General features: G+C 42.4%; 2 protein-coding genes across 2 annotated transcripts in view; both read right to left on the bottom strand.

Annotated features, from left to right (window-relative positions):
• The window catches only part of LOC310672941 (uncharacterized protein), a gene marked incomplete at its 5' end in the record, with an annotated part of 173689 nt that overhangs the window by 91997 nt on the left and 60005 nt on the right, over positions 1-21687 (bottom strand). The gene's annotated exons all lie outside the window — the stretch shown is intronic.
• LOC310672853 (uncharacterized protein) lies at positions 1303-14869 on the bottom strand (the record flags this gene model as incomplete). Its single annotated transcript, XM_083430509.1, has 3 exons — positions 14547-14869; positions 3798-5045; positions 1303-1328 (listed from the first exon to the last, which is right to left on the bottom strand). Exons 1-3 carry the CDS (start codon positions 14842-14844, stop codon positions 1303-1305), a joined length of 1572 nt encoding a protein of 523 aa, XP_083286635.1. The 5' UTR covers positions 14845-14869.

A 21687-nucleotide genomic window follows, 5' to 3' on the forward strand; every position in this document is an offset into this window, starting at 1 on the left:
ATTAATACAATTAGTCCTGTAAAATAATTTTTATGTACAGCTGTGTATAGTATTGCTTTTATTTATAAATGTGACATATTACTAGAAATACTGTCTTTTACACTCACTAAGTGTAACAGGGTACCAAGGTCTGCTGTCCCAATGAAGAATGTGGATTATTATGGTAATATTGATACTTATATAAAAAAATGCATTGTATTAACTCCAATTGCATTGTACAGGTTATAACAGTTAATTTCATGTTAATAATGCTATTTATAATTAGTAGTAGTTTGCATCATATATTTACACCTATTATTATAGCAAGTTTCTAGGACTAGATTAGGTGTCTTTGTAAATTGTGTTTCTAAAGGAACTTTTGTTATTGCCAAATGCCAATGTGTTTGCATTATTAAGTTTGTTATGAATAACAAAATCATTTTAAGTTAGAGCTTAATAATTATTTCACTATTAATATACTTCGTAACTGTATTTCAGTTCAACAATTACTTTGAGAAAATACATACTCTGTTATGTGCAAATGGTTTTAGATACCTATTAGGTCCATAAATTACCATGCAGCCTACATTCAACACAAAAAACAGCAACAATTTGCTGTTGACCAAGGGTAGCTGGGCATATAAAGGGCCCCATGACCTCCAGTAGTTTAGGGCCTCATCAAACCTCAATCCGGCCCTGCCCCCACTACTTTATGAAAGGAGTTCAAGAAACAAAGAGCTGCTTTGGAGAAGGCCTCAGCCCTTCCTTCTTCCTGCCAGGACCCCCCTGCCTTTGTTTTCCTCGCCATCTTTTCCTCCTTCTCCCTCTGCCATCCAGCAATTCATGTCCCCATCTCCTCTACAAAACGGAAGACTTGGATGTTTGGATGTTTTTGGTGTTTCTTATTTTGTTGGAAGCCGCCCTGAGTGGCTGGGGAAATCCAGAAAATGGGGGGGGGGGGTATAAATGTCATTTATTTATTTATATAATTATTACTATGGCGAGGCTGGTCTGCAATGCCCAACCGTCTCCCCTTTCCCGCCTCCTTCCCTGCAACTCCCTTTGCACCAGATGGAAGATTCTCTCATTCCACAGCGGAACCCCCTCCTCCCCCTCCCCCCCCCTTCAAGGCCCCATTAAGAGAAACAGAAATATTAGAAGAATTCGGGAAAGTATCTGGTTTCAAACTAAATAAAATTAAAACTAAGATGTTAACAAAGAATCTGGATGAAGAACAAAGAAAACAGCTAGTTACAAACAGGAATAAAGGTTGTGAAAAAAGTAAAATATTTGGGTATCTGGATTTCAACGAAAAATATAAATTTAGTAGAAAATAACTATATTAAGACCTGGAATGAGATAAAAAAAAGATTTAGACACATGGTGTAGGTTAAAGCTATCCTGGTCAGGAAGGATGGCTGTAATTAAGATGTGTGTACTGCCGAGACTGCTGTTTTTATTTCAAAACATTCCTGTGATCAGAGGTATCACGAGGTTTAAAGATTGGCAGAAAACCCTGTCCAGATTCATCTGGCAGGGGAAAAGAGCAAGAATTAAATTTAAAATCCTCACTGACCGTAGAGAGAGAGGAGGGTTTGCTGTCCCAAACCTGAAACTATATTACGAGGCGTCGTGCCTGTGTTGGATCAAAGAATGGATTACTGTAAACAATACCGGCCTGTTAGATTTAGAAGGATTCAACACCAGGTTTGGCTGGCACGCTTACTTATGGCAGGATAGAGGGAAGATACATAGGGGTTTTTCGAACCACATTATTAGAGGAGCGTTACTGGAGGTATGGGACAGAAACAAAAGATTTTTAGAAAAAAGCACCCCATGGTGGTTATCACCCATTGATATTCTTACGATTAAAAAACCAAATATGGAAGAGCAAAGATGGACCTATGAAGACCTCCTGGTTAGATCGGATAAAGGTTGGAAGATTAGAAGATATGAGGATCTAAAAGATAAGCTAGTAAGTTGGTTACAATTCCATCAAATAAACGCTTTATGGAACGAACATAAAAAGATAGGAATAAATGAGAAAAAATCGAAATTCCAGGTGGAAATAGTGGAAGGAAACACCAAACTTTTATCCAAAATGTATGGTCAACTATTGGAATGGGACACTAAAGATGAGGAGGTGAAGGAGGTTATGATTAAATGGGCTATAGACCTGGGATATAATTTAGAATATGATAGATGGGAACAACTTTGGAAAATAGATATGAAATTTACAGCCTGTGTGGGACTCAGGGAGAACATGGAAAAAATGATGTATCGCTGATACATCGTCCAGTAAAATTGGAAAAAATGTATAAGACCGGGGACAAGAAATGCTGGAAGTGCAAAATAAAAGAGGGTGATTTCTACCATATGTGGTGGACATGTGTAGAGGTAAAAAGGTTCTGGGGACTTATTTATGAGGAATTAAAAAAGATCTTGAAATACACTTTTCCCAAGAAACCTGAGGCTTTTTTGTTAGGTATGGTCGGTGAGGAAAAAAAAGAAGATAAGACAATGTTTCAGTACGCAATGGCAGCAGCCAGAATATTGTTGGCGCAGAACTGGAAAACTACCAACATTCCAACAATTAAAGAATGGCAGATCAAATTATTTGAATATATAGAATTAGCAATGATGACACAAAGAATCAGGCATCAAAAAAGTAAAAAACTTATTAATGATTGGAACAAATTCTTAACATATACAGAAAAAAACTTAGGTAATATTAAAATTACAGTAGGTGATATATAAAATCTGTGAAGTGGAGATATAGAGAGAATGGAGACCGCAGAAAGGTAGGATGATTAAATAACCTAGACCGGGATGAAGGGAAACACCTTTCTTTTTGATCTTTATCTTTTATATTTTTTCTTTCTTTTTTCGGTACTACTTGTACATTATGATTTCCTCTTGGATCTTCTATTATGTATGTATGTATGATTTGTTTGGAAAAACTTAATAAAAAGAAAATGGAAAATAAAAAAAGTATTTAAAATTGATTTCTGCCTTTATGAGTTTCTTGACGTAAATTAAATAGTGAACATTGAGTGCAATGTTGCATACATTTATATGGTTTTTAACCTGTGTGAATTTGCTTAGGAATATTAAGGTCTCCACTCCATCTTAAGCTCTTTCCACATTCCCTACATCTGTGGTTTCCCCCGTGTGAGTTAGCTGATGTTTCCTAAGGCCTCCACTTTGACTAAAGCTCTTTCCACACTCCATACAATTAAATGGTTTCTCCGTGTGAGTTCGTTGATGTCTTCTAAGGTTTCCACTTTGACTGAAGCTCTTTCCACATTCTATACATTTAAACGGTTTCTCCCCCGTGTGAGTATGTTGATGTAGTCTAAGGGCTCCACTTTGACTGAAGCTATTTCCACATTCAATACATTTAAATGGTTTCTCCACAGTGTGAGTTTGTTGATGTCTTCTAAGGTTTCCACTTTGACTGAAGCTCTTTCCACATTCTATACATGTAAATGATTTGTCCCCAGTGTGAGTTCGTTTATGTTTTCTAAGGTCTCCACTATGACTGAAGCTCTTTCCACATTCAATACATGTAAATGATTTGTCCCCTGTGTGAGTTCGTTGATGTTTTCTAAGTGTTCCATTGTCACTGAACCTCTTTCCACATTCAATGCATTTAAATGGTTTCTCCCCCGTGTGAGTTTGTTGATGTTTCCTAAGTGTTCCATTGTCACTGAAGTTCTTTCCACATTCAATGCAATTAAATGGTTTCTCCCCTGTGTGACTTCGCTGATGTATTCTAAGTGCTCCATTCTGACTGAAGCTCTTTCCACATTCTATGCATTTAAATGGTTTCTCCCCCGTGTGAGTTCGTTGATGTATTCTAAGGTCTCCGTTATGAGCAAAGCTCTTTCCACATTCAATGCATTTAAATGGTTTCTCCCCCGTGTGAGTTCGTTGATGTTTTCTAAGGGCTCCACTATGACTGAAGTTCTTTTCACATTCAATACATTTAAATAGTTTCTCCCCCATGTGAATTTGTTGATGTATTCTAAGTGTTCCACTTTGACTGAAGCTCTTTCCACATTCAATGCATTTAAATGGTTTCTCCCCTGTGTGAGTTCGTTTATGTTTTCTAAGGGCTCCACTATGACTGAAGCTCTTTCCACATTCAATGCAATTAAATGGTTTCTCCCCTGTGTGACTTCGTTGATGTATTCTAAGGCCTCCATTTTTACTGAAGCCCTTTCCACATTCAATACATTCAAATGGTTTCTGCCCTGTATGAGTTCGTTGATGTATTCTAAGTGTTCCACTACGACTGAAGCTCTTTCCACATTCTATGCATTTAAATGGTTTCTCCCCCGTGTGAGTTCGTTGATGTATTCTAAGGTCTCCGTTATGAGCAAAGCTCTTTCCACATTCAATGCATTTAAATGGTTTCTCCCCCGTGTGAGTTCGTTGATGTATTCTAAGGGCTCCACTATGACTGAAGCTCTTTCCACATTCAATACATTTAAATGGTTTCTCCCCCGTGTGAGTTCGTTGATGTATTCTAAGGGCTCCACTATGACTGAAGCTCTTTCCACATTCAATGCATTTAAATGGTTTCTCCCCCGTGTGAGTTCGTTGATGTATTCTAAGGGCTCCACTATGACTGAAGCTCTTTCCACATTCAATACATTTAAACCGTTTCTCCATGTGAATTTCTTGATGTATTCTAAGTGTCCCACTTTGACTGAAGCTCTTTCCACATTCAATACATTTAAATGGTTTCTCCCCTGTGTGAGTTCGTTGGTGTATTCTAAGGTGATAACTACAACTGAAGCTCTTTCCACATTCAATACATTTAAACCGTTTCTCTCCCGTGTGAGTTCGTTGATGTATTCTAAGGTGAACACTATGACTGAAGCTCTTTCCGCACTCCATGCATTCAAACGGTTTCTCCCCCGTGTTAATTCGTCGGTGTATCCTCATTTTTCCACAGTGACTAAAGCACATTGCACATTCCATGCATTTAAATGGCTTCTCTGCTCTTCCCACTGATTTCACAGACCGCTCCGTAGAATTCTGACCATCATCTTCCTCACCTGTTTGAAGCAGAGAGAGAATCCTGTTAGACCTTTAGGAAAGACAAGAAAGGAACTGAACACATGTCAATCCCCATGTGCACCTTCTCTTATTTTCCCTCCCTCTCCATTTTCAACTGTCTCCATATTCCAAATTTTTAGGAATGCAGATGAGATAATGGCAAGAGAAACCCATGATCACTCCATTCACACTTAAGAAAGCACCATCATGTTATAGTAGATATCTACGGTGAAACTGGCTTATATGACACATCTCTGTCTTTTTCTTTTTCAAGTGAGGAAATGATCACAGGCTCCAATAGCAGTCTCTCCTATGAGTAAGAAGTAGAACTGAAGTGTTCTTATGCCACAGGTAACTGTAAAAATATTTTAACATATTAGAACCTAAAGAGAGCCTGCTGGATTGGTTAAAGGCCCACCTAGTCCAGCATCCTGTTCTCACAGTGGCCAAGCAGATGCCTGTAGGAAACCAGCAAGCAAGATTTCAGCCCAAGAGCCCTCTGCCCTCCTGGGCTTTCCAGAATCTAGTATTGAGAAGCATTACTGCCTAGGACCATGAGGGCAGAGCACAGAAATCAGCTTAATCCCTTTTTTCAAGATATCCAAGTTGCTGGCCATCACTGTCTCTTGTAGGATATAAGTCCATAGATTAACTATGCTTCTGTTTATTCATCTTCTGCAGCCCATAAAGGCTCATAAATGTATTATGCCTTAAGCTTTTGTGAGCGACAGTCTGACATCTGCAAAGGACTGCTTTGAATACATGGGTGGCCCTTGAATGGAGAAGAAGAAAGCACCTTGCTTGCATCTGGATCCCCTGGGAGAGGCGGTGGATCTGTTAGGATATTTCCGTTCCACCTTAAAAGGGAGCAGGATGTTTGTGTCACAGCCTGCGTATTTCTTGTCTCACAGGATGTTTCTGTTGTGTCTTTGCTTTCGTTTTCTCTCACTGCCGGAACTCTCTAGCAGGCACTCATGGTTTTTCTCTGTTCTGATCAACACTGAATAAAATTCTATATAATGCTCTCCTGGGTGCAACTTTTGCTGTGCTTTATCTGCTGATAAGAGCGTGCATCGGCTCTAGAATATGGAAAGCTATTTCTGGAGCTCCTGTCGCTAATTACTGATACTGCGTGTCTACGGGAGATCAATGGATGTCCGGAGACGACATGGAGGTCAAGATGGACTTTGTCTCCCTGGCAGTATCCCAACAGGATCCAGGGATTGTGAATGAACAAGACCTCTGCCTTCCGTGCGGTGGGAGTGGGGTGGGTTAAAAGTGGGGGAGAGACCTCCCCGTCCTGTCCTTTTGGGAAATAGGAGCTTTTGCCGTGAGTAAACAACTTAGGTGGGAAGTTCTCAAGAGAAGCACTTTGGAGCCCTGCTTGCTCATGCTATCTGTGTGAGGATGTCTGTCTTTGGACCTAGAAGACAACATACACTAGTGGTCAAAATTGTGGAAACCTTGGAGAAGGTGTTTTTCTGGGGTTTGATGGCTCATAATACCCCCCTTTTTGGGAGCAATACCATAAAATTATATATCAACGGAAAGATACAGTGGTACTTCAGGTTACAGACGCTTCAAGTTACAGATGCTTCAGGTTACAGACTCCGCTAACCCAGAAATAGTACCTCGGGTTAAGAACTTTGCTTCAGAATGAGAACAGAAATTGTGCTCTGGCGGCGCGGCGGCAGCAGGAGGCTCCATTAGCTAAAGTGGTGCTTCAGGTTAAGAACAGTTTCAGGTTAAGAACGGACCACTGTAATTTAAAGTACCACTGTAATTTAAAGTAGAATGTAATACAACAACTTTTAGGAAGGATTACGACATAAATAAGCAGGACATTTGTCAGTGTGTTATGTGATTGCTATCAAGTTGGTTGGGTTTTTTTCCCCCTTTCATTTCGTGAACTTGCAAAACGTAATAAAATTAAACAAATGGCACAAAGAGTTGACTTGGTGATTATGGGCTTCCGGTCTGGATGGTGGAGGAAATGGTGTCACCTGGGGCATTGTCCGAGTAAGGCGGAGCCTTTTGGGGGGATTTCAGGCGACCGAGGGGAAGTTTTAGGGCTAAAAAAGAAAAGTCCTCACAAAACTCTGCAGAAGAATGGGGCTCCAACGGGGTCCAGCTGAGCCCCAGGTCTTCTGTCAAACCGGCTCCCGCAACTGCATCAGCAGCGGGTGGGGGAGTGGAAGACGGTCGAGGTGGGCTGTCGGCTCCAACGCACACATGAATATCCAAAGCCTAAAAGCCGCCCCCTGAAGTGACAGATTTTCTGTTATAAGGTAAAATAAAAAGAAGCTTTTGGAGAGGAATTAAAAATATTTGGACTTAAATTTGAACTTCAAAGTGAGAAGTATTAAAAATGGAAGCCGTGCTTCCGCTATTCAGGGGAGAACCCTGCAGAGACGTTTTGTGAATAAGATGAAATGAGATGAAAGCCCCCAAAAATCTACATTACAGCCTCTGAGTGAAAGCAAATGTATTTTTAACCCTAAAATTCCTGCTTTGCTGAAAGAACAGGATTTGTAAATAGTTGCCTCTCAGTTTTGACAAGCTCTGCGGTTTGAATATCCAACACCTTGGACATTTTTGAGGCATCCACCAAAGTCTGGCAGGATTAGACCCTGTGTAGCTGGAGGGGTGATAAAAAAGGAAAGTGGCCAACATATAGAGATTTGTTAATAGAAGAGGAGAAAGGTTTGAAATTTAAAAGTTATGAAAACTTGAAAGGTACTTTACAAAGTTGGTTGCATCACAGACAAATTAATGAGAAATTTAAAAAAGATAATAAAAGGGGGTTCAGCTATACTATCTCAAACTTTCAAAAGGAAATTGTGGAGGGAAATACCAAATTATTGAAGAAAGCATATAACATTTTGCTATATGGAGAGACTTTAGATGAGAAGGTAAAATCGGCCCAAATAAAATGGGCTCCGGATGTTGGGCTTAATATACAGTTGGAGGAATGGGAAAGTTTATGAAAACAAATGTAAAGTTTACAGATTGTATATCATTAAGAGAAAATTACAGTGGTACCTTGGGTTAAGTACTTAATTCATTCCAGCGGTCCGTTCTTAACCTGAAACTGTTCTTAACCTGAAGCACCACTTCAGCTAATGGGGCCTCCTGCTGCTGCGCCGCCGGAGCACGATTTCTGTTCTCATCCTGAAGCAAAGTTCTTAACCTAAGGTACTATTTCTGGGTTAGCAGAGTCTGTAACCTGAAGCGTCTGTAACCTGAAGCGTCTGTAACCTGAGGTATCACTGTATTTGAAGATGATATATAGAAGGTATAAAGAAATGAACCAACATGGCGCCGAGGTAAGACGCGCTTACCGGTGCTCTTCGGATTGCTTTTAATTCCTTATATTTTATCTTAACTGACCTATATTTTTATCTTAACTGACCCAGTCAGTCTTTGAAGCATTTTATAATTGCTGCAGCTACATGGTATGGAAACTTTCTGAGAGATTTGGCCCTGCTCCAGATTGCTGCAGACTACTCCTTGTTTCTCTCTTATCAGCGGGTCGGCCTCGGCTGCTAAAAGAGAAGAGAACGCCATTATCCTAATTGGAGAGAGGACTCAGTGGTCTTAACTATTTTATTCGTGTGTTAAATCTTATGTTATTTTAAGAATCGTATAATCCTTGGCCGGAGGAAGTATGGGTCAGAACAAACGCTTGAGAGACTTTGACGAGCCCCTATCATCCCCTAAACCAAAAATATCAAGGTTGGTGCCACACCGGAATAGAAGAGGGACTGACAATGCTGAGCATTGCTTTGCAGTGGAAACCCAAAATCGCTTCCAACCTCTAATTGATTTGGAAGCCACACCAACTTCGACGACTTGGGATTTTTTAAAAGTAAAGCCTGTAAAGGAGAATACGAAAGAAAAACTCTCAACACAGGATGACGGTTTAACACCTGATATGGGGGAGTTCCCCAGTTGTGAGCAGTTACACTTAGTAATTAAGACCCTTCACTGTATCTTCAAAAGGCTGGACGAGGTATCTTCACAATTATCCAATATCTTGCTGAAAGTCGAAAAACTTGAATCAATAACACAATCTTCAGTTCGTGAGGTCAAAAACTTATTGCCTCACCCCAATTCAGATAAAAGAAAGGAGACTAAAATTAAATATATCTTAAATTCCCAATTGAATAATCAGATATTAACTCTGCAACCCAAGAAAAGTTGCCTTTCTGTCAGGTCGGAAATAGGAAGATGGTCATCGCTAGAAGGGGCTAAAGACTGTTTAAGCAAACTTTTAAAAATTAAGAAACATCAGATTGACCTTTATGCGGTGATGCCCCTGTTCCGACAGACCAACTTCTTGAAGGTGATACTTGCGTTCCACTCTGAAAAGATACCATCTATTCTTGTTAGGCGGAAAACGCTTTTGTCCATGGCCGATATCGTAGCAACGAGGGTTTTTGCAGATAGCAAGATCAAACCCCTTCTAAATAGGTGTCCTGGCAGTGAGGACATTAGGACAAGAGACTCTGCCTTACTTCAAAATACTGCCAGGCCCCACTGCGATGATTCTGCAGCGTGCCATTCTCGACCAATCTCGATACCCTCTCAAACAGCCATATATGAGGACGGAAACCTGCAGACTGCCCTTGATGAAAGGGAATTTATTGATTCGTTCAGAGTCCTCCCTCCGAAAGAACAGTCGGTGATGATGCAAAGATTTGACACGCTTAAATCGCAGCTTTTGCAAGTCCAACACAGAGGGGAAGATACTAATGATGCTTCAAATAACCCCACTTGGGTTCACCGGACAGAAGTGGTCGACCTTCTTCAGCTCAGCCCCACTGTGAAAGCAAAAACCATCGTGCAAGACTCAAATCTTCCAGTTGTTTCTGCCCCCAGTGCTATTCCACGAGACGACCAGGCTCTGCCATCCTCATTTAACCTTCATCTACATCCACCGGCCAATACACCTAAGGACGAAACTCTGATCTCCCTGCCTGATTCAAATCCTTCTTTAACTCACTCATCTATGCCAGAGCTAGAATCTTCTCCAGTTTCGACCAGTTATAGAAGTAGTCCACAAGTGATGCCCCTGAGAGAGTCTTCTATAATTACCGCCCCCGTGATGTCACTTCAACTACCTTCTTTAAAGGAAAATGTGAATGTCACACTTCGGGACCCGTCGTCGGAAACGATTGAAGACCCGATGGGACGCATCAATAAAATCATCCTAATGCCTGATGATAAATCTGCTAGAGGGTCTCCTCCGACGGACTTAATTTCTCCCTCTCTGGGTATTTCTCTGTCAAGTTGTACAAAGAATTTCGAAATGAAGAGACATCCTGTTCAGGGATCTACTTCTAGTAGATCATCCCAGGTGTTCCAACATTCGAACCAAATTGTTAAAAATTTTAATTTGGAGGGTTCCTCACAGCCACCATCTTCCCAATGTAAAATAACTGATTTTTTTGTTACATCTTCCGTCTCTCCCAGAGAGTCTGCCCCTCCTTCGCTTTGACTGTTAAAAGAACAACATAGAAGTCCCCAGCTAGCAGTCCTAAATTGGAATATTGCTGGCTGGAAAAGGAAAAGATTAGATCCCGAATTTATGTCCTATATAAACTATTTTCAGATAATCCTTTTGCAAGAAACATGGGAAGAAGATAAAATAGATATAAATGGCTTTGAACTGATATCACTTCCAGCTGTTGTTGTTGTTTAGTCGTTCAGTCGTGTCCGACTCTTCGTGACCCCATGGACCAGAGCACGCCAGGCACTCCTGTCTTCCACTGCCACCCGCAGTTTGGTCAGATTCATGTTTGTAGCTTCGAGAACACTGTCTAACCATCTCGTCCTCTGTCGTCCCCTTCTCCTTGTGCCCTCCATCTTTCCCAACATCAGGGTCTTTTCCAGTGAGTCTTCTCTTCTCATAAGGTGGCCAAAGTATTGGAGCCTCAGCTTCACGATCTGTCCTTCCAGTGAGCACTCAGGGCTGATTTCCTTAAGAATGGATGTGTTTGATCTTCTTGCAGTCCATGGGACTCTCAAGAGTTTCCTCCAGCACCATAATTCAAAAGCGTCAATTCTTCGGCGATCAGCCTTCTTTATGGTCCAGCTCTCACTTCCATACATCACTACTGGGAAAACCATAGCTTTTACTATACGGACCTTTGTTGGCAAGGTGATGTCACTTCCAGCTAGTCCCTCCCAAAAAGGTGGCCGGTCCAGATGTGGTCTTGCAATCGCCATATCGCTTAAAATGAGCGCTAAACTCTCGCTAGTTCAGACTTTTCCTCCTTTTGCCTTTACAGGTCTGATTTCAAGCGGAAAATTCTCCCTATTAATCACCAATGTTTATCTTCCTCCAGGTGGTCTTATATCGGACCTCCATTATAGATGGGATTCTCTGGAAGATCATTTATTGGCATGTTATGCTATGTACCCTAATATTCCATCGATAATGGGTGGTGACTTTAATGCACGTACAGCCGCCAATTGGGATGGGATAATCAAGGCCAAGTGGTGGGTACCTCCCCCCTATCCAAAATCTGATTTAATCTCTTCTACATCAAGAAGATCTAAGGACATCAGACTGAATGAGGCGGGAGTCCTTCTTTATCAATTGGCCATTCGTATGAATTTGAACATTTTGAATGGCAATTGCCCTCCGGACGTGCCAGGTGAATTCACTCATTTGGGCACAACATCAAATAGTGTCCTAGACTACCTTCTAGTTTCAGAAGGCCTATTCTCAAACTTCTTTTACTTTAAAGTAGACAATGTACAACTCAGTGACCACCTACCTCTAGCGGCCAAGCTAATGATTGACTGGCACCCGGTTAGCGGTTCACATCCAATTCATGTAGGTTTAAATGCCGCAGCTCAAGTAAGAAGCATTAAATGGTCTATGAAACAGGCCCAAAAATACGCAGAATTCTTCCAGAGGAATATCTCCGAACCCCTTATTGTTTCAGTGGCGGAGTTGTCTGAACCAAATAGGATATTGGAGTGGTTCTCTCACCTCTCTGCAGATTTAACTAGCTTCTTTACGATGCCGACTCACCTGGTTAACCGAGATCAACCCAGGGGCGGTGCACCTTGGTTTGATTCCAAATGCAAGCAAGCTAGACTCTCTCTCTGTTGTATCTACAACAGATATAAATCCTCTGGAGCTGAAACTCTTCCCCCAGAGTACTTGCAGGCCAAAATTGCTTACAAACAGGCACAGAAGTCAGCCAAGCATGAATGGCAGCTAAGACGTTGGCAAGAACTGATTGCTGCCTCTAAGCACCGCAGCTCTCGTGGTTTTTGGAATTTAATCAACAAAAGATCGAGGAAATACCCATTGACGGTTATACCAGCCCCGACATGGGAACAATTTCTAAGAAAATATTTCTCCCAGACAGTTATCTCTAACACTCATTCTGATACTCTTTCATGTCACTTGCCCATATGGCCAGATACTGACCCGGAGGAAATAGTTGATTTAATTGCTAAACTGAAAACTGGTAAAGCCCCAGGGCCCGATCTGATCCCGGCGGAAGCTATTAAACAACACCCAGCATGGTGGGCCAAAATTCTTGCAAAAATCTTTGATGCAATTAATGCCACGGGCCAGATACCTACATCATGGAAGGAGTCCATCATAATTCCTATATATAAAAAAGGACCACCAGAGGACCCAGGAAACTATCGTAATATCAGTCTATTATCAATCATCGGAAAAATCTATACTCGCTTCCTGCTAACCAGACTAACCAAATGGGCCGAAGATTCCAATCTGATAGGCCATGAACAGGCCGGGTTTAGACCAAATCGTGCTACTATGACCATGCAATAATTCTATATCATTTGGCGCGCAAGTATTCTTCCCCCACTCATGGTCTTCTATGTGCCGCTTTTATAGACCTGAAGGCGCCTTTTGACAGTATCTCTAGAGAGCTGCTATGGGGAAAATTGGCAAAGTGGGGCATAGATAAAAGGCTGTTGTGGCTTATGATCAAATTACATGAAGGGACGGCCGCTAGGGTGAGGTTAACACCTGAGGGCGATCTCACAAACTCTGTACCAATAAATAAGGGGGTACGACAAGGGTGCATCCTTGCCCCCTATCTCTTTAACCTCTATATTAGTGACATGAGAACTCCCCTAGTTGAGGCCCAAACCACCATTCATGCACCCAGGCTTGCAGACTAAAGAACATAGCGGATGCCTCAGTTGAAATTAATTATAATAACAAAGTATTAGAACTGGGTTTTTTTCCATTCATTTTTTGCTATTGAACATCTGCCCAAGTGATTTTTAAAGAATAGTTTTTTTAGCCTTGATTTACAAGCAAGAACTATTTTAAAGAGGTAGCAGCCTAGATAATTTGTGGAGTGGGCTGAGAGGTTTTTTCCCTTTTTGCAAATATATCTCTTCAGCACAGTGTCTGCCAAATACATTTTTGTTCCAAGCAAGCCATCAGAATTTATTGCCTGTCCTCTTGCTTCCATCTTGTCAATTCTGTTCCAAAGGATTCTTGATTCAAAGCCCTGCCTGGGTTGTGGAAGACAAGGCCTTGAGAAAGATTCTTGTCAAGATGGCCATCAGGCAGTGGATAACCTGCCTCTCAAACCCAAATATACTTCTATGGGTATATTTTAACTCGCCCCCGCCCATCAGAATCAACGGGGGGGGGATATCATGATGATTGATTTGAATTTTGTTTTTAATAATTTTTTAATTAAATTTTACAGTTTTATAGACAGCATAATCATCATAAACAATTCACTATTAATATACTTCGTAACTGTATTTCAGTTCAACAATTACTTTGAGAAGATACATACTCTGTTATGTGCAAATGGTTTTAGATACCTATTAGGTCCATAAATCACCATGCAGCCTACATTCAACACAAAAAACAGCAACAATGACCTCCAGTAGCTTAGGGCCTCATTAAACCTCAATCCGGCCCTGCCCCCACTACTTTATGCAAGGAGTTCAAGAAACAAAGAGCTGCTTTGGAGAAGGCCTCAGCCCTTCCTTCTTCCTGCCAGGACCCCCCTGCCTTTGTTTTCCTCGCCATCTTTTCCTCCTTCTCCCTCTGCCATCCAGCAATCCATGTCCCCATCTCCTCTACAAAACGGAAGACTTGGATGTTTTTGGTGTTTCTTATTTTGTTGGAAGCCGCCCAGAGTGGCTGGGGAAACCCAGAAAATGGGGGGGGGGTTATAAATGTCATTTATTTATTTATATAATTATTACTATGGCGAGGCTGGTCTGCAATGCCCAACCGTCTCCCCTTTCCCGCCTCCTTCCCTGCAACTCCATTTGCACCAGATCTGGGCAGGAGGAAGCTTCTCTCTTTCCACAGCGGAACCCCCTCCTCCCCCCCCCCCCTTCAAGGCGCCATTAAGAGAAACAGCTCCCTTTCCTCCCTTCTCCTCTTCTCCCCCTCCCGGGGCTTCTCATCCTGGACCCCCACCCCTTGCAAAGCCCCTTCCCTCCTTCCACGCCGCTGGCTTTGCACTCACCCGAAATCTTGGAGATGGCGGCGACCCTGGGCAGCGGGGGCGGGAATGGGAGCCCCCACCTGGGAGGCAGGATATTTCCGGGAGTGGGATAATTGCAGTACCCAGCCAATGGGGAGAGAAGGGAGGGAACCTGGGCTTTGAGTATAGGGAACAGATGCTCGTTGCCTTGTGGGTTAAAGCCAGAGAGTGAAGCTCCTAGAGAGAGAGAGAGAGAGAAAAAGAGGGTGGGGCTGCTCCATACTGACCTGGGAAAGGGGGCGCGGCTTAAGCAGAACAGCTGACCCGCCCCCTCTGCCATCCTCCACTGTCTTTGTCCTGCAAGGAATCCAGTGAGTGCAAAGCGCCTCGGGGTGCAGCAAGCTTTGGGGGGGGGGGGTTGTGCAATGCAATACCCATGGAATTGGGGTTCGGGGTGGAGAGAGAGCAGGCAGGGAAGCGGTGGGTCAAGTGTGGGGGTATTGCAGCTGATTCATCCTGGTTGCAAATAAGAGACAGGGGCCTCTTCCTGAAGGTTCTCTCTCTCTCTCTCTCTCTCTTTCTCTCTACACACACACACACACACACACTCAGACACACACACAGAAAAACGTTCCTCTGCATGCACACACAGAACACACGAAAAGCCCTGTAGTTTGATCAAGCCCATCTAGTCCCGCACCCTGTTAGAATCATAGAAACCTAGAGGTGGAAGGGGACCCTGAGGGTCATCTAGTACAACCCCCTGCAATGCAGGAATCTCAGCACTGCCTCCTCATGGTGGCCAAGCCTGCAAGGAGGATGGGAGCCCAAGAGTATCTCTCCCCTCCGGCGGCTTCTGGGAATTGCTATCAATTAAGCATAATAATATTAATATTACAACAACATTATTTATACCCGCTCATCTGGCTGGGTTTCCCCAGCTACTAGGGCAGCTCCCAACAGAATATTTTTAAAAAACCAATGAAACATGAAACATTAAAAGCTTCTCCATACAGGGCTGCCCTCAGATGTCTTATAAAAGTCAGATAGATGCTTATTTCCTTGACATCTGACGGGAGAGCATTCCAGAGTGGGTACCACTACCAAGAAGGCCCGCTGCCTGGTTCCTTGTCATTGAGTTGATATAGAGCATCTGTCCTAAATTTGTCGGCTTCTGTCAAAGAAGCAGAATCAGGAAGTTTTTAATGTCTGATGTCTTATTATGTTTTTATATTTTGCTGGAAGTCATCCAAATTGCCTGGAGAGTAACAACAACAACAGCAACAACAGTAATTATACCACTTGTTCAATCTGAAAATTTATTTGTACCAGTGCATTTGGAAGCATCAGAATAACTTGCGGTAATATATTCATACAAAAGCTTTGCTCCCGATTCATTGCAATCCTATCGGCTGAATTTGATCCGAGTCTTGGGATAACTCAGTTGGTAGAGCATGAGACTCTCGGGGTTGTGGGTTCGAGCCCCACCTTGTCAAAAAGATTCCTGCATTATAGGGTTTTCGGCTAGATGACCCTTTTGGTCCCTTCCAACTCTATGATTCTGTGGTCTATGAACCTCACTTATTCACAATGAGGGCGCCACCACAAATTTTTATTAAGCAATTTCTTGCATAATAGGAGTTTGCCTTTGTAAAATTGGAGAACGAAAGGAGAAGGAATCTCAGGGTGGGCTTTTTTTGTGGGGGACATTTTCTGGTCAGTGGGCAGGAGGAGCTTGGGTCTGTGGGATATGAAATTCATAGCAGTCAGGTACAACATTCCTAGAGTGGACATGCTAGGGGATGCTTTGTGCCAACCAGAAGAAAACTTCCTGTTTCCTCCTGAGCTGGGACAAGCGCTTCCTCTACATGTGACTTGAAATAGGTGTGGCCTATTCTGGGTGGAGGAGCACAATGCTCCGTGTGCTTCCTTCTAGATGTAGATATAGATATAGATACAGATATATAGATATAGATACATACTTTTGTAACTTAAGCCTGCCTTCAGAAATCTAATTGTGAACTGAATGAAAATGAATAAACTACTTTTATATTGATTTTAATAAGATTGTCTTGTCTACACTTCTAAAGAGGAATAACAAGGGATCTTAGCAGGAATCTTAAATAGTGAGTCTCAGATGAGCCTGCAACAAGCTTACCGCTGTGCAAATTTGAAAAGGAGAATGTTTGAACTATGCTAAGATATAGAACTTGTTAACGCAAGTTAGTATGGATATCATCCAAAAATATATCCTCTCCTGCCTTTCTAAACATTCCCACAGGTCACTCCCTAGCTAGAGATCTGCCATCCCCTTGTCGCGATCCAGATTTGGGTCTCTGCCTCCTGGGATTTTAGACACACACGGTCACCACATGTTGACTGCAGCAGGCAATGGCTCTCTCGCATGTGTGAACAGCCATTGGGGGTCAGTCTCAAACACCACAGAGATTGGGCGCTGCTTTGACGAATATCCTGCAACCGACCACCTTCCTGAGCCCTCTGGTCTCTCCCACTGCCAATAAAAATAAAATACTTGTTTACCTGACGTTTACACAAAAACTCACATACTATAGAAATGAATGAAATGTTTCTTTCCCGCTTTCCTTCCCTCTCTCTTCCCACTTTTCTTCCCTGCCCCCCAACCCTATATTGCCTAGAACAGTACTGTCTCACTCTGAATAGGACTGACTTGTTTGAAGGATTCTGTGACTTGAAAACAGGGACTCTGGGTGTACCCAAGAATTTAATAAAAACATTTTTAAAAACAACAGTCTCCCTCATCCATTAACATTCCTCAACACAGCTTCATTGGAAAGCCATGGAATGTGATCCTGCAAAGGGCCAGTCTAGGTATTAGGGCTGCCACTTTTTTTTGCACCTAAGAAGCAGACAATATGCAGTAAGTAAGTAAGACGTTTTGGGTTGTAGTTGAGGAAATTTCCTCTAAGCCCCCAAACATACTCTAGAAAGCACATAGATAACATGTATGCAGCAGGTTTACTATCACCTTATAACATGCCCTGTGTGAAGCAGTTACAGAAATCTCAGTATGGTACCTATCTGTTATTGTGAAATGTGGCCTGCAGTACAAAATAACCGTTTTTGTGCAGCCTGGGCCTATGCATATTTATTTAGGAGTCCCATTCGGTATTTTAAGGAGCGGGATCAAGGGTTTCCTGACCTACTTAAAATGTATAAAGTAGCTTACAGCAAAAAAAAGCCTAATGACTCTTCTGGGTAACTGAATGAATTATTTTAATAAAAATTTAAATGGGGAGCAAATTTAACATTGTCATATTTATGCAAACATGGTTCCACTCCAACCTCACTTGCTCCCTATTTTCCCCTCTATAAACAGTTCTTTATACAGAAATCTCCTGAACAGAAGTCTCTCTATTTACATGTATAGGGAGGGATCACTCTCTGTCTGGCTTATTGCACCCTGTGTCATTTGCAGTGTCCTGTATTCTCCTCACAGACGCACAGAAACAGTGAACAGTGACATGCAGCAGCAACAGCAGCAGCCAGCCAGACTCACTACAGCTCCCAGAATGCTTTGGGGGAATCCATGACTGACTGAAGTGGTACTAGAGTGATTTAGATGTGGTGTGGATGTGGAGAAGGCAAGCAATCAGGAGGTGACAGTGAACAAATGGAGCCCACAATGGCAGCCTCCAGTGCCGTTTCGTGTTCCTCACAGGGCAACACAGCACTCGTCCCCACTGCCTGCCTTCTGAGATCTGGGACCGTTGCCATGGACAGCTTGTGTCACAGCGTTGTAGGGCAAGGCTGTTTCAAGGGAAGGTGGGAAAATGCATTTCTACCATGGTCAAGGTTAGCTAACTGACTGGATTCTTGAATAATAGGTTTCATTTTGTTTTCACTCACTTCTGTGAGGCTCATGCCGTGTGTCATTACCATAGGAAACAATTTTGGGAGCCCAGTTAGGCAAACGAAACTCATTCTAGCTTGACCCTTTTGTATCCCAATCCAGAGCACTGTATTCAGATTATTATTTTGTTGCCACCCTTCACTATAAGGCCCCACCCTTGGCAGTTAAAAGCGATATGATAATGCTATTAAAATCAGTTAAAATGATTTACATTCTTTATACAGAAAGAATGCAAGCAGGATGAAAAAAGTATCCTGGCAACACACTTTCCCCTGCCCAAAATCCAACATGAGATGGTTTCCTGCAGCCCTATATAGCAGGGCTCAGCAAAAAGCAACCATGGGCCTTGATTTATTTAAGAAACATTCTACTTTTCTGCTGCCATATCCTTCCTTTCTTCCATCACCAAACTCAAGGTGGTATACGTGTGGCCTCCTCCCAAGACCCAGGACTGCTTAGCCTAGGCAACAATATATCCTACAAGCAGGTGTCATTCAATCTTGGGTCCCTAGATGTTGTTGGACTACAACTCCCATCATCCCTGGTGCTCTTAGTCAACAAGGACCCAACTCTGATGAACTCGGTCTTAGGCCGGAGCCTGCAAGTAAGTGTGGGAACCTCTGGCCCTCCAAATGTTGCTGAATTACAACCCCCATCAGGCTCAGCAATCGTCATCTATGGCTGTGGATGATGGGAGGTGGATGCTGGCATTGAGGAGAAGTTGAAGGCAAGGTACTCTGTCTCCAGTGATAAGCACCAGAGCAGCCTGTCCAGTAAAAACCTGGAAGAAAATGCTGAGGCACTGAGTGCTTCTGATCCAAAACATTACCTTTTTCCAGCACACTCCATTGCTATCCATCCCTCTCCAGTTTTCCATTCCTGCTGTCCACCACCGCCCCACCCCCACAGCCAGTTTTCTGTACCCACTGACCATGTCCAGTTCTCATTGCGTGGCTTTGGCTATCTTTTCCCCCCACCTAAAAATTTATTGGACATACGTAACCAATGTAGCTGCCTCAAGGTTACTAGTACCTCCCTCTCTTCCTTGGAGGAAGGGCTTCATCTTGGCCACATAAAGGTCGGCAGCTAGGAAATTGAATTGGCTATTTGTATATGGGATTTCCTCACAAAGAGAGGGTGGCTTTCACCTTCATGTCTTGTTTGTGAGTTCTGCAGAAATGCCTGGATGGCCGCTGTCGGAGCCAGACAACTGATGGATGTCAGGCCGACCCTGCATTCTTATCCCTTGCCCCAGGCTCTCCCCACAGTGATGGGAGGTGGGCCAGGAAATAAACATATGAAAAACAAATCATGGATTGAGAACACAATGTTTTGTAAAGTTAAAAAGGTCTTTTTTATTAAAAAAAAATTATCTCTGTTCTGAAATCTGCTTTTAAAGTAAATTGTGTCAATATTTTTGGGTTTGTTTATAAGGCAGAAGTGACGAGCTGCTCCCTAAAAGTGAGCTCTGTATCAACAAAAGTTTTACCTATAATTATTCACAATGAAAAGTTGTAAGAAACGTGAGATTTTGCACCCTTGAGCTTTTGAACTACACCTCTCATCAATCTTGACCATATGGGCTGAGGCTTATGGGCGTTGTTGCCCAACATCTGAGCAACCCCATGTTGGATATCCCTGCTCTATACTTTTTAAATTTAAATTCTACACCACTTTATAATTTTAAGAAAAACCTCAAAGCGATTTACAGCATACTAAATCAATAAAACATACCGTAGTTTTCGCTCCATAACACACATTTTTTTCCTCCTAGAAAGTAAGGGGAAATGTCTGTGCGTGTTACGGAGCGAATGCTTCCTTCCTCCGTGGCTCGCTTTGAAACAGCAAAGTGGGAGAAGAGCCGCTGAGTGGCAATGAGAGAGGGACAGAGAGCCTGCTTTTTTAAAGGAGCAAAGCAGGAGAGGAGAGGAGCCGCTTACACGAGTGTCCGGTTGGCTCCTTTAAAGCAAGCAGGCTCTCTGTCCCTCTCTCCTCCACACTCAGCTTGCTAAATAGCAGGAAAGATTTTCAGCTCGCTAAGCCGGGGGGATGAGCCGGGGAGGAGGGAGAGAAGCAGAGCCTGCTTGCTTTAAAGGAGCAAAGAGGGAGAGGAGAGGAGCCTTCTCCCCTTATACCCCTCTTCTGCATTATTAGCAGCATCCTTCTCCATACACTCCAAGAGTGCTCCTTGTCCCTTGAGTGCTTTCCTTCCCTCCCCACTTAAAATGTGGTTACAAAGCACAGCTCCACATGGATCCTCAGGATTTTTGCACTGGGTCACCCCAAATTCACCATCAGATCACATAGCATGTCCATGGCTACAGTTTGCACAAAAGAAATCACGCACCCGCTGTTGCCTAGGGCCGCAGTGGTGCAAAAACGTGGTTACAAACATGGATCCACATGGATCCTCAGGATTTTTGCATTGGGCTACCCCAAACTCACCATCAGATCACATGTCTGTGGCCACAGAATGAACCACAAAAATGATACATCCACTGTTTCGTTTAGAATATTTTTTTTCTTCTTTTCCTCCTCTAAAAACTATGTGCGTGTTATGGTCGGATGCGTGTTATAGAGCGAAAAATACGGTAAATAAAACAATGTGAAAAATGTGAAATATAGAGTATACGGTCAAAGCAATGTAACAGAAAACTAAACTATTATCTTAAAGATTTCAAAACAACACATTACAAAGGTCAACTACAGAATACATATTTAACATGGTAGGGCTGGGTGAGTCTGGGCCCCGCCCCCTAGGCCAGGTGGGAAAGGCCTTGCAGGGAGTGGTATATAGATGGCATCTTACCCCAAAAAAGCTTGCTAAAATGTATAAAGGGAAAACATCAACCTGACGTAAAAAAGAGGAGGGGTCATATGTGGTGGACCTGTGTAGCCATTGGCAAATACTGGAATGATATTTATAACGAGTTTAAGAAACTATTTAAAATTACTTTAAAAAAAAAACAAACGCCAAAGATTTTCCTACTTGGTATATTACCATCAGAAATTTAAAAAGTTATAAGATCATTGTTTATGTATGATATAACAGCAGCTAGAGCCCTTATAGCAAGGAGCTGGAAAAATGAAACGCTCCCAGAGATTACAGATTGGCAGATGTTACAATATCTACAATTATCAAAACTGACGAGATCAGTTAGAGGAATATGGAAACAAAAAATTAGAGAATGGATAATATTTAAGAATTATGTAAAACTTTATTGTACAAATAACTCCATATGAGCAGAAATTGAGTGATATTTGTAAAAAAAAGATCAAAGGAATGTATAC

Source organism: Podarcis tiliguerta, assembly GCF_965153285.1.
Source record: "Podarcis tiliguerta genome assembly, chromosome: 2".
NCBI lineage: Eukaryota > Metazoa > Chordata > Lepidosauria > Squamata > Lacertidae > Podarcis > Podarcis tiliguerta.